The sequence below is a fragment of the Perkinsus marinus genome (genome assembly GCF_000006405.1).
Source record: "Perkinsus marinus ATCC 50983 genomic scaffold scf_1104296977064, whole genome shotgun sequence".
In the NCBI taxonomy this organism is placed as follows: Eukaryota; Perkinsozoa; order Perkinsida; family Perkinsidae; genus Perkinsus; species Perkinsus marinus.
The window spans coordinates 195850-207958 of record NW_003200286.1 but is presented as its reverse complement, the minus strand read 5'-3'; the positions used below and the strand labels follow the sequence as shown (position 1 = coordinate 207958).

The 12109-nt window shown below is 46.1% G+C and overlaps 6 protein-coding genes across 6 annotated transcripts in view; 3 read left to right on the top strand and 3 right to left on the bottom strand.

Annotated features, from left to right (window-relative positions):
• Positions 1 to 2095, bottom strand: part of Pmar_PMAR024707 (conserved hypothetical protein) — a gene marked incomplete at both ends in the record, with an annotated part of 2455 nt that extends 360 nt beyond the window's left edge. The window contains 2 exons of the mRNA XM_002764503.1: positions 691 to 766; positions 1209 to 2095. Of these exons, the coding sequence (XP_002764549.1) occupies positions 691 to 766; positions 1209 to 2095 (963 nt within the window). The remainder of the gene's footprint in view (positions 1 to 690; positions 767 to 1208) is intronic.
• Positions 2096 to 2581: 486 nt separating this feature from the next.
• Positions 2582 to 3097, bottom strand: Pmar_PMAR024706 (conserved hypothetical protein; the record flags this gene model as incomplete). Its single annotated transcript, XM_002764502.1, has 4 exons — positions 2582 to 2686; positions 2732 to 2807; positions 2854 to 2913; positions 2985 to 3097. 4 exons carry the CDS (start codon positions 3095 to 3097, stop codon positions 2582 to 2584), a joined length of 354 nt encoding a protein of 117 aa, XP_002764548.1.
• An 879-nt stretch (positions 3098 to 3976) lies between these two features.
• Pmar_PMAR024705 (hypothetical protein) lies at positions 3977 to 4938 on the bottom strand (the record flags this gene model as incomplete). Its single annotated transcript, XM_002764501.1, has 7 exons — positions 3977 to 4024; positions 4068 to 4099; positions 4164 to 4208; positions 4288 to 4344; positions 4372 to 4484; positions 4732 to 4822; positions 4872 to 4938. The coding sequence occupies 7 exons, from the start codon at positions 4936 to 4938 to the stop codon at positions 3977 to 3979; spliced, it is 453 nt and encodes a 150-aa protein (XP_002764547.1).
• A 2464-nt stretch (positions 4939 to 7402) lies between these two features.
• Positions 7403 to 8701, top strand: Pmar_PMAR024704 (conserved hypothetical protein; the record flags this gene model as incomplete). Its single annotated transcript, XM_002764500.1, has 3 exons — positions 7403 to 7456; positions 7784 to 7965; positions 8284 to 8701. The coding sequence occupies 3 exons, from the start codon at positions 7403 to 7405 to the stop codon at positions 8699 to 8701; spliced, it is 654 nt and encodes a 217-aa protein (XP_002764546.1).
• A 47-nt stretch (positions 8702 to 8748) lies between these two features.
• On the top strand, positions 8749 to 10211 carry Pmar_PMAR024703 (hypothetical protein; the record flags this gene model as incomplete). The annotated part of the gene is made up of 7 exons (XM_002764499.1): positions 8749 to 8804; positions 9160 to 9234; positions 9282 to 9359; positions 9413 to 9517; positions 9760 to 9856; positions 10021 to 10108; positions 10156 to 10211. The coding sequence occupies 7 exons, from the start codon at positions 8749 to 8751 to the stop codon at positions 10209 to 10211; spliced, it is 555 nt and encodes a 184-aa protein (XP_002764545.1).
• Positions 10212 to 12023: 1812 nt separating this feature from the next.
• The window catches only part of Pmar_PMAR024702 (Protein SSM1, putative), a 4738-nt gene continuing 4652 nt past the window's right edge, over positions 12024 to 12109 (top strand). The window contains exon 1 of the mRNA XM_002764498.1: positions 12024 to 12106. Coding sequence (XP_002764544.1) covers positions 12033 to 12106 — 74 coding nt within the window. The 5' untranslated portion in view covers positions 12024 to 12032. The remainder of the gene's footprint in view (positions 12107 to 12109) is intronic.

The window sequence follows — 12109 nt, the reverse complement described above, 5'->3', positions numbered from 1 at the left end:
TCCTGATGCTCGAAATCATTATGCAGCGCTCGCCAAAGCAATGGCTCGCCTCTGCGACTGAGCGTCCGTGTTATATGAGGATCACCTATGATGCTTCAGCTCGTCCGGGAAGCTCCATAAAATATCTCGGATACTATCTTATAGTAAGATAATATCCGAAATATTTTATGGGATTCTCATTCCATAAAACATAGTAAAATTCGCCTGGTCTGAGGCAAACATTTGGCTGATGACTTGGCTTTGTATTTCTGGAATAAAACGATGATATGATTTCATAGACGTACACTGCCACCTGATGGCCACAGCTTTCATGATATCTGAGTAGCACTTTTGAGTGCTCCCGAGGTTGTTGGGTGGCGAGAAGTGCTTGATATCACACTTAAGGTTGGATGATGACGACCAGTTAGAGCTCTCCAACATGAAGGCGCTGTTGTGCAAGCTCCTCTGAGATATTCATTATCGTGTTGGATACAGCAGCTATACAGTTGCTGCACAGAGCTACGTCGTGATCACTACGATCCCTCTATCAATGTGCCACCGCTGACTACTATAATTCGAACTGTTTGTCGTCTCCGATGCTGCGGAATAGTAACCGCCAACTACAAACAGACCTCACAAGGAGGAGGAGATATTTGAGAGTATAAATAAGATAGCTCCCTCCATCGGCCGGGGCAGCTATGCCACTACTACCCCAAGATATGCCTTGGTACCATCAATTTCGCTGTTAGTAAGATCAATTCTGTCGGCCGGGGCCGCTATGCCACCACTACCCCAAGATATGCCTTGGTACAATCAATTTCGCTGTTAGTAATATCAATTCTGTCGGCCGGGGCGGCTATGCCACCACTACCCCAAGATATGCCTTGGTACAATCAATTTCGCTGTTAGTAAGATCAATTCTGTCGGCCGGGGCGGCTATGCCACCACTTCCCCAAGATATGCCTTGGTACAATCAATTTCGCTGTTAGTAAGATCAATTCTGTCGGCCGGGGCGGCTATGCCACCACTACCCCAAGATATGCCTTGGTATAACCAAGGCATGACATCTTTCACTGTCATCTTGCTGATGACAATGGTGGATGCAGAACACAACTCAATCCCTCTCCGAGCAATTGATGCAGGTTGCAAAGAGATAAAGGGGATGTCATACTATGTAAAAAATTCTCAATCATATGCACAGAACTGGACGAACTTCCCCTAAGACTCACGAGCGCTCAACGACATATTCAAGCTCGTCTTCGGTATCCTGCGATGCTGTTTCAGTTCTCCCCAACAGAAAGTTGACCACGAATTGGGGGGTGTCAAAGTGGCCAGATCCGTGCCACTTGTGACCGCCGCCATTGTGGCGAACGAGTAGAACTCTGGAGCCCGCATGTTGACAACCAGTGTACTCCAAGAAATCATATTCCTCGTCAGTCCTCACTTTAGTGTAGTTAATGCTGCACCCGAGCCTAGATGACCACGCCTTCATGTCGTCCTCAATGGGAGGGTATCCAAGCAGACGATTGCCACCATAAGGGACGAGGAAATCAGCCGTGCCGTGTACATTGGACATTCTCGCTTCCTGTTCTGTGAAGTTCGAAGTGCAAGTTTTGATGCCCTCAGCCGAACCAGGCTCGAGAACTTCGACGCCACTCACGGAAACCGCCCTGGTGACTATGTTGAGGCACAGGAGACCCTCAGACATCATACCACCGTTGCTGAATCCTGCAGAGTAAACAGGCAAAGCGTTCGAAGGGTTGACTTCGGAGAGGATTGCTTTCATCAATCCAAAGTCGTCCACCTGCTTGTTGGTCTGACAGCAAATTCCAGCGTTGAAGGAGTTGAAGTAGTAGCGGTTGGGCAGCCCACATGGTGTCACCACTACCAAGCCGTTCTCATCGGCCAAGTACACCAGGCCGCTAGCCTGACGGAAATTATGGCAAGAGTCACCCAAGCCGTGAATGTTGAACAGAATTGTGCTTGTTGTTGTGTTAGGAGTGTAGACGTAGTAGGAACGAGTTACGTTTTGATGGGTCAAGTTTCGGTACTCCTCGACCCCTCCAAGCACGTTGTTGACGACGTTGCGGCTCTCAGTGACCGCTGGAGTCGTCATAGGCGTCGCCGTCACCCTCAAGACCTCCACGAGTAAGATCAGCGACAGTCGTGAAGGGATCAACATTGTGATGAAGTGTTATAATATTTCTGCACAATCCCTTCCTGTTCAAGAACGATCCCAGAAGCGCTTCTCCGTACACAAGTCCTGGCGTTTTGATCCACTGAACAGAGAGACTGCGGCCCATATCACTTAAGACTGATTCGTGGAAAATCCGAGCGAAAAATTTATGTTCTTCATATTAGCAGGAAGCGACAACAGCGACGCGATTGCTCGACTTGCGTGGAGCCGTCAAGCCTCTCAAAGACCGCAACCTTTCAGTGGAAGCCGCGTCCGACAACGGCCCTGGTCAGCGTGGGCCAAGAGGGCCAAACCGAGGCAATCAACTTCAGAGGAACCACCAACCAGTCGAAGAGCACAAAGTAGATGTTTTTCCCCGGGGTAAAACGCTACCTCAACTATGGCAGAAAGCTAATTGATTCAGATTCATGAGGACCTCGACAGCTCGTTGTCGACCTCTGATGCAGTGGTGGCTACTGCTAGCCGACCAAAGGCGTCCATCGCTCGAGCCAAGGCGAAGCATTGTGGTGCCTGAGAGAGCCGCACATGCTGCTGTGAGACAGGGCAGCGACAGACCTCATCCGATCGCAGAGGGACCTCATCGTGATTCCAAATTGTGATTTTCTCAACTACTGGACCATTGGTGACATACCTGCCCAGACGATCACTGCCGATGCTGAGGATATCAAAATGGTCACTTGACGCAGTCGAAAAGCTCCGTGGTCTTCTCCTCGTCCACCTTCTTCAGAACAACATGACTGAGAATAAACTCATCAGTTCAACTAACCTTCGTTCATTACGACTTCACGCGGCTCCTCTCGAGACCTACCCTCGGAAATCGCCACAGTCGAGATCTTTTCCTCTCAGCTCCCGTCCACGAAAGGCTGACAACTTGTTGCTCGCCTTGCCATCGTATCTGCGGTAGAATCTACTGTAGTCCATGATTTCCCATTCAATCGTGTCTGCTCATAAGCAGCAACAAAGGCTCCATGGTCCATGCAGAGCTGTTGAGATTCACTGCTAAGAGACGGAGGATCTGCTCTCCCACAAAGCACTGTGAAATGACAATGAAGACCATACTACAAGTAAAGATCGATTCTGGAAATAATTATCGAATATTTTTCTACGGAATCGAAAGCAATTCCCAGGAAATGTACAAGTTGATTTCTAATACCACACCAATTGCAAATCCCAATGAGTCTCCACGGACGCCCTTCAGATGAGGCGACAAGACAAGAGCTCCCGAGCCCACCCACCCCATCTCGTCCTCCATCAAGAAATAGTCCTTCACTCGACCTAAGAATGTACTACGAACGGTCCCAGGTTCGATCCCCGGTGAGCGCACATTTGCCTATCAGCCCTGCGCCCGTAGCTCCTCCTTGTGCTAAAGCCGGTAACCAGTGGGCTTGGACGACTCCAAGCTGCTCCCCCGTTGGAGTCTCAAAGGCCGGAAAATGGCCTTCCTCAGTAGCCATTCTAATGAACTACAGCCATCATATTTCCCTTCAACACAATACTATGAAAAATGCCGACACACACCAATCACAAAAGAACATGCCACAGCTGAAAATAACAGCGCGAAAATGCTGCGGTGAAAAACACTCACACGGAAGAATTTTCACCTAAAAGATACCAATGAGGACATTCCCCGCAACCTCATCGGACATTTTTCATCACTCGTCCTCGCCTGTTCGTTCGGACCAGTCGCGGTTGTTCTCTCTTGTGAGAACTTCCTGGCGAATACCGGATGGAGACGTTTGCTATTCGAAGGAACAGAGCTGAGATGGTTCGGGTGAGCTGGAGCTGGAATTTCAACAGCCGCTACCTCCCGACAGCCGTGGACGCTTCACTGCCGGCTCCCTTGGGGACCTGAATCGAATGGGAAGAGTTGTAGTAGGATGTCTGTTGCTACCTTCTTGTTAGTTACGGCCTTCCAAGAAGCATCTGAGACGAGATGAGAGGAGAGTGCTGATGTGTGGAAGGTGTGGTATTAGTTTGGTCAACTTACCATTTTGAGTATCCCAGTTGGAGGCTGTAGAAGAATAATCAAAACCTATAAAATGACTCATCAACGAATAGAACTCGGTATCGAGTGGATAATAAACCCAACTTCTACCACTACACCATACTACCTATTCTCTTCTCTAATAGGGCATCGGTAACTTCAGCCACCTGTATCATGACTCCTCCTACCCACAACAAGAGCATCCCCCTACTCGTTCTGCAGAAAGTGTGCTCCTCTTCCCCTCGATGTAAGTCGAGGGCCTTCTCACTGCGAGAACGCTGTCGCCAGAGACCATCACTGGCGGCAGTGGCGGCCTCCCCATGGCTGATGAGAGAGAATTCACCATGGAGTGGTATGGTTATGTCTAGCACGATCGTAGCCAATTAATTTTATGCTACTACCACACCGTCAATTATTGGCCACTGTGAAAGACATTTCAGCAGCCCTTTCCACTCACACGTCGCCATGCCTCGCTCTACCTCTCGCCTCCAACTACGGCTGACGCTGACACCATCCTTCGATAACAATTGAGATGGAGGGCTCTACCCTAGTAGGCCGCCGAGTTGTCGACCGGGCGCTTTTCGGCCCTTTGCGGCCGCTCTGTGTGTGCCAGTAGAGCAAGCCAGCGACGATGAATAACAAGAGGATGAATAGTGTCCAGCCTGAGGGGGGAGGGGACTAGGAAGTGACGGAAGGATGGTATGGACCTACCTAGGAATCCATGGGACTGGACGGTGGCGGGCGCCAAGAAGGTTGGCGGTGCCGTGTTGGACACCATTGACAAGCAGAGAGGAATGACCTCTGAGGAGAGAAGTAGACGAAAATATACTCGCTTTCCTCAGCTGAGCTCACGATTTCCTCACTATACAAATTTTCCTAATAATGTTCCATTTCATGGAAAGAAAATCACTAAGGTGGGAACAATCCCCGGCGCCACACGCTCAACTCGTCCGCATCTCTTGTTACAGCGCCGGCATATGTGAGATCTTTCCGCGCATTCCTCACTCTAGTGAGGAAGTTTAGGCAGCAGGCCGACCTACTAGTAAGGGGAGTAATTTCCTTTCCATGAAATGTAACAATTACACTTGAGGTAAGTGCCCAGAAACTAACGAGAACTTCCCAAAATTTCCTCACAATTTTCGTATTGTCACCAACACATATAGTTGACCATGTGCGCATCCTCCCACACTGAGCCGCGGTGTGTGAGTGGGCCTCTTCTGTATCTTCTAAGGTCAACCTCAAGATACCCTAATCGCCGTCAAAAGCGCTCGCCTTGGAGGCATACTGCGCATTTTGTGCATGCGTGCATAGTTATACGTACCGCACCACCCTTCGTATCTTACGACACACTGTAGAGTAGGTTGAATCGCATTGCAACCGCCTGGAAGTTAATCGATTATCGACCCTGAAGGGCCTCCAGGTCTTCCTGGTTGAGTGGGAGAGTATGTGTCCGAATAGAAGTTCCTAAATTTGAAATTGTTCACAGCTGAGTTTTGAAACTAAAATTCCTACACAGTTGTTTACAAAATGTAGTTCATTGACCTCCTCACTATCTAAGTTACTAAACGAGAATCTATAATTCTATCTTCGCCGTTGTAAAGGTGTGCTATGCTATATGCTCATTGGCCATTACGGACTCGTTAGTCGTATTGGAAGAGTTGTCGAGATTATCATCGTTCAACACAACCATAGGAGAGAGATCAACCCTCAATCTTAATACGTACTTTAATAGTAACGATTGCTCGAATTCTTACCGCACGTTTAATAAACCTATTCTGAAGCTCAGAATCACTTCCAGAATCGCTTGTGGATTTTCAAAATCGTGTTTATTGAACACCATCTCAGAATCGTTTCTTAAAATCGATTCTCAGCAACGTTTCCAGAATTGCGCGTAGTACTGAGCAAAACGGTCGGGCGAGCGACGACCAAAGATATGAGGATAGCTATGCTAAAACAACGTGGATAAGGTGACTGTGGTATTCTCCCCAGCTTACTGACTCCCCTTCGTAAAATTACTAATAATGGAGTTTCACCCGTGATTTGAATAACATATTTTTCACAGATATCGGGTTTTTCATAGAGTTTTACGCCACTCCACGTTAAACGTATATCTCTATTTTGAAAGTTTCATGTTGAGATAAATATTAGAGAGTCTAGGTCCAGCGCATTTTAGCAATAGTTACTCCTGAGCGGCCGAGTGAAGTAGAAGTTACTATTGTTCAAATTGTCGTTAAAAAGTTGTACTATGCTAATACAATTCTACAGGTAGTGAGGATGAGGTAATGAGTATATTGGAGTTTCACTCTAGTGATATGAAAATCACTAGTGAAAAACATATTTCACGACTACTACAGGCCGCGAATTTCGCGTTTTTTACCGAGTTTTACGCCACTTCACGTAAAACGGGTGAAACTCTATTGCCTTTAAGTATATCGGAGTTTCATCACCCGTTTTACGTGAAGTGGCGTGAAAAACGCGATATTCGCGGTGGTACGCAGTAGTCGTGAAATAGATTTTTTCACTAGTGTTTTTTGTATCACTAGGGTGGAACTGTAATGTTCGCAGCCTGTTAGCACCCCTTAGTAATATTGTCACAAATGATATGTCTTTATCTTTACAGATACTACTATTTCGCACACTTGTCGAAATAATCAATGAAACTGCAACTACTTGACCAGGGAAGGAAGCTGAGGAAAGTGAACATATATTTCAACACTGCTTATTAGACTCTAGGCAGTGGTGCAAAAAATGTTCCTCATCTGAGCTCAATATTTTCCTCACAAATTATAGGAGTTAATTTACGAGTCGGAAGGATATATGCGATAATTTTTTAGAAACTAACAAAAATTTTCCGAAGTTTTTCTCAGAATTTTCATACTGCCATCACCAACACATGTGGTTGACCATGTGCATATTCTACCACACTGACTCTAGGTATGGCTATCTTAACAGTGTGGCAAGATATGCACATGGTCAGCTACATATGTCGGTGATGACAATATGAAAAATTTGAGGAAATTTCGAGAGACTGTTGTTGATTTCGGAACACTCCTACCCAAATTTGTGTATATATCTCTATTATTAGTGAGGAAACTCTTGAGCTCAGCTGAGGCAAACGAGCATATGTTCCAACACTGATATTCAAACAGATTCATAGTGTCACTAGTATGAACTACTTTCCGCCCCCTTCGCCCTTTCCAAACGCCGGTCGTACAGTGTACCCAGGCCCGCCAGGAACTGTGATGAACGCTCATCTCAAACAACAGCAAGGAAGTGGTGAAATTGACAGGCGCCAGGTAGGAATGCGAAATCGACTGGGAAATTAGGCGCATGGTCAACTACATGTGTTGGTGACAATATGAGAATTATGAGGAATTTTTTTCGAGAAATTTTGATTTTTTTGGTTTCCCGAATTCGTATGTGAACTCCTGAGCTCAGCAGCTGAGGAAAGCGAACATATATTCCTACTCCAACACTGTATAGGAAACTCCTGAGCTCAGCAGCTGAGGAAAGCGAACATATATTCCTACTCCAACACTGTATAGGAAACTCCTGAGCTCAGCAACTGAGGAAAGCGAACATATATTCCTACTCCAACCCTCCTGCTGTATGAATTTTCTCAGATACTCCCCCAACCAGGCGGACTGTTTATGGGGTCGCCAGTGGCTCCTCTTTCGCCAATGCTGGGCACGTGTACTGCGGTCACTCGGCAAGTCAGCTGTATATCACCAAGTGCCCGAATCGATGATCTGCCGATTTTCACTAATAATAGGAGACATCATGAGCTGGCCAGTCCCGAGGTAAAGTGTTTCAGTGATTGATTTGCTGAAATGAATCTTGTTATCAAAATTTTTGAGATTCTAACAGAAAGTAAGGAATTGCTATACGATAGGAAATGATGTGGAGAATTGAATTTCTGTCGGAGTGTTGTAGTTGTTCTGGTTGTCTTTCAGGTCGTTTAGTGTCTAGTTCTTAAAACGTTCTAGTTCTTAAAACGTTCTAGCTCTTAAAACGTTCTAGTTCTTAAAACGTTATAGCTCTCAAGTGTTTAGATCTTATAAACTGTATTTCGTTTGCGTCAGACAGTACTGGTGTTTGTGATTCTTAACAGGATTTATTTCAGGACCCTGTCACTGGGAACAGCTCGAGTTCTAGTACTGTCTCTACTAGGGGCGGCAATCAAAGTGAGTGTTGTTGTTGCTGTTGTTGCTGTTGTTGCTGTTGCTGCTGCTGTTGTTGTTGCTGCTGCTGCTGCTGCTGCTGCTGTTGTTGTTGTTGTTGTTGTTGTTGTTGTTGTTGTTGTTGTTGTTGTTGTTGTTGTTGCTGTTGTTGTTGTTGTTGCTGTTGTTGTTGTTGTTGTTGTTGTTGTTGTTACTGTTACTGTTACTGTTGCTGTTGCTGCTGCTGCTGCTGCTGTTGTTGTTGCTGCTGCTGCTGCTGCTGCTGCTGTTGTTGTTGTTGTTGTTGTTGTTGTTGTTGTTGTTGTTGTTCACTGCCCCGTCCAGGCCCAGGGTCAGGGAGTAACAATGGCATTCGATTGAATACCCAAAGTGGTGGTGGAGATAGCACGTTGTCGACGAAGGCGTTGATGACAGCCGAGAGGAAAACTCAGAAGGAGTGGAGTCAATTACCGCAGGAAGCGTGGTAAACGGTGGGAAGTGAAAATGGGTGAATTATTCCGATACAGGGTTGCAATTTTTGGCCGTTTTTAAATGACATTGATAGTGGATTCTAATCTAAGTTTCAGCTCTCTGGAAGTCGCCTTGCATAGTGTATCGTTAGCAGTGTGGTAAAATGTGCACATGGTCAACCACATGTGTTGGTGACAAAATGAAAATTCTGAGGAAATTTTGGGGATTCCTTGTTAGTTTTTGTACATTTATCGTATATATTCTCTCAAATCGTATATAAACTTTTATAATTAGTGACGAAAATATTGAGCTTAGTTGAGGAGAGCGAACATTTTTTGCGAATTTTCAGAATGTCTTTTTTTTCTCAGCGTCATCGGCCTCATCGACTCTCAAACAGAAGAAGAAATCGCAACAAGGGTCGACAGTGCATCGCAGCTCTTTGAGTACTTAAATAGTAGTAGTTGCCGATTGTTGGAGTTGAAGATTTCAGTGACCTCCGAAGTGCTGTGGCCTCGCATGCTGAGAAATGCGAGCTTACGCATGAGGCGGTGATAGCAGCGGTGACACGGTAGTGCAGATTATGTCCACATCAGAAAAGAAACGATTTTGTATTGGTGTCAGATTTGAGAGTCTTGAGTGTCGATTGATCAGACGCCGACAGAGGACGTTACATGGCAGGAGCGAACTCAGTCGATTACAACAGGAACTGAAGAGGTCTGTGTTGGGGTGACACGTATTGGTGACACGAGTTTTCAAGTGTTGGATTATTTAGGTTTAGTCAGCGTTGAATGGATATATGTTCGCTTTCCTCAGCTGGGTTGGCGAATTGAAAGTTTATATGCAAACTGGGGTAGAAGTGTGCGGAAATAAAACAGAATTTTCGCAATTTTTTATGTTGTCACCAGCGCGTGTGGTTGACCAAGAGTCATTCGAGTAGTCGTATGAAAGGGAATTGTGACACTCGTAAGGTACCGGGGAGAAGAGCTGGATGCTATGGCACCTGAGGAGGTTGAAGCGATTGCGGATAAGCTTGCTACTGCGTTGTCGAAGGCCACAGTTAGACAGGTAAATTATTCCGGAATCGGAGTAATTTACCCGTGTTTCAACGGTCATTGTGAGGCGAGCCAATGTCGGTATGTGTCAAACGAATGGAAATTTGCTGATACGCTGACCATGACCGTTTTTCCTCGGGTGATTTAGTACGTAAACGGATTTTTTTCCTCGATCAGGCGGCACTGGGGGGCGTGTCCCACGTTGGATCGTCTAAAACGGTCGATAAAGATATGCGGGAGGTGAACAGGTTGTCATCGCTATCGGGTGAGATGAATTTTGTGGCGCGCGACAATTTATAAACTCTCTTCCAGACGATGGAAGCAATGATGGTAGCGAAATAGAGGAGGAGGATGGAGCACAGGTGTAATGCTAAGAGGGAGACAGCCGGAGATAAATCGTCACGCGCCCGGAAATTACTCGCTACGCCCGCCTGTCTCGGCTACCTTGCCGTCTCATCACAGCTCATTGGGAATGTCTAGCGGGATAGGTATAACGCAGCTGATCTGGCTGACAAAACGGTGGAGATTTGTGACGCACTGATAGAGGAAATCACCAGTGAGCAGCAAGCGGGTATCTTTGCGCATGCGTGCTGATTGTGGAAGCTTCAGAACTTCGTGGAAAAGCTGCTATGTCGAGTGAGTGTTTGAAAGAGTCTTGGAATCAGTTGGAGCAATTGAGGGTAGCCAAAGTTGTTGTTGTTGTTGTTGTTGTTGTTGTTGTCGTTGTTGTATTCCCAGAGGCCATAGGCACTTCACTAGTACTAGCGTTATGTTGTCCCGGTGGTATGTTCAGATTCAGTGGGGATCCCTCTCTTCCTCACACTACTCTACCCTTTTTTTCATTTTTCTCTTTATAGTGGAAGTTGATCTTACTCGATTCTTGGAGGAATCTCATTTGTGTTATTAGGCCGACTGCAATCGTTATTCGGAAGACTATGCGGCTCAGAAGGAGGAGTACTTGTCTATTAGTGAGGTAGGCAAGAACCCGACGGTGTTGGAGGATCTGTGATGTTTTTACGCGGATGATATAATCGTTGGGAGTTGATGGGAATTATAATCGATAGAAAACCCGTCCAAAATGTATTTTTACGCAATCACCGCCTCGGGAGTGCACGGCAAGCTACAGCCTTTCTAAGGTCATCAAAATCGTCTATTACGGTAACTCTCCGTCGTTATGCATGATCGTGTCGTGACTCCCGAAGTTTAGTTGATCTTTTTTCAGTCACTACGTGCAGCCAGACGATCCAAGAGTTTGCTCATGGGCGAATACGATATGCAGGAATTGAGTTCGGAAGAATTGGAGGGCGTATATTCTACTATCGTGAAAGCGACGAGGAAGGTCAGAATGGGTTCTCTGTGTGATTCCATATGTCATTGGATCATCAAGTTGGTTTATGCAACTTTTACGACTACAAATAAATTTTAGCAAATTTTGACAAATAGTATTAATCGTTGTATGGTGTCATACCACTCTTCCTTCACATCGTGTCTTGATAGGTCCACTTGGCGCTAGCTATGCGTCAGCTACAGCAGCAGCGTAGTGGCGATACTGATAGTAGCAGCCTCGGTTTACGACAAGGTGATGCCTCTAGCGGAGCGAAGCGTTTTTTGTTTGTCATTTTCGTTATTCAGGAGCAAACGATCCGCTGTGTGTCGTCTGCTTTGAGAACATGTGGAACACATCGTTGTCGCCATGCGGTGAGAAATGCCGTCGCTGGGAATCGAACCGGCGACCTCCGCCGTCTCAGGTCACGTCCTCTGTGCGGAATGCTCTTCGCGTCTAAAGTACTGTCCAAGCTGTCGGCACCCCATTCAAGTGAGCGTCCTCTTGCAATCTTGCATTTCATCAACGCTGGGTCATCGGTTGTAGGCACGTCAAAGAATTTATCTGTAATTTATGCATGTTGCTACTGCTGCTCCTGCTGGTGCTGTTGCCGAAGACGATAATTGATAGAATCGAAAATTGTATTTTTCATGCAAGAATAAAGCTGAAGTGTTGGTAACATATATGAGGTTTATCTCGAAGAGATTTGCCTTGGATGAACGCGTGTTTGGTTATTATAAGGCGGTTGTAAGGAAAATTTGGGAAAATTTCTGTACATTTGTTGTTGATTTCAACGTTGTGTGTGTGAACTCCTTGGCTCAGCTGAGAAAGCGAACATATAGTCCAATACTGAGTTAGATTCTGTATGAGTTTTCATCCTTCCTCGCTATCTCCATCACGCAAAGCTCGTCGCTTGTCGTCTGATTGCAGCTCTTCAGAGTA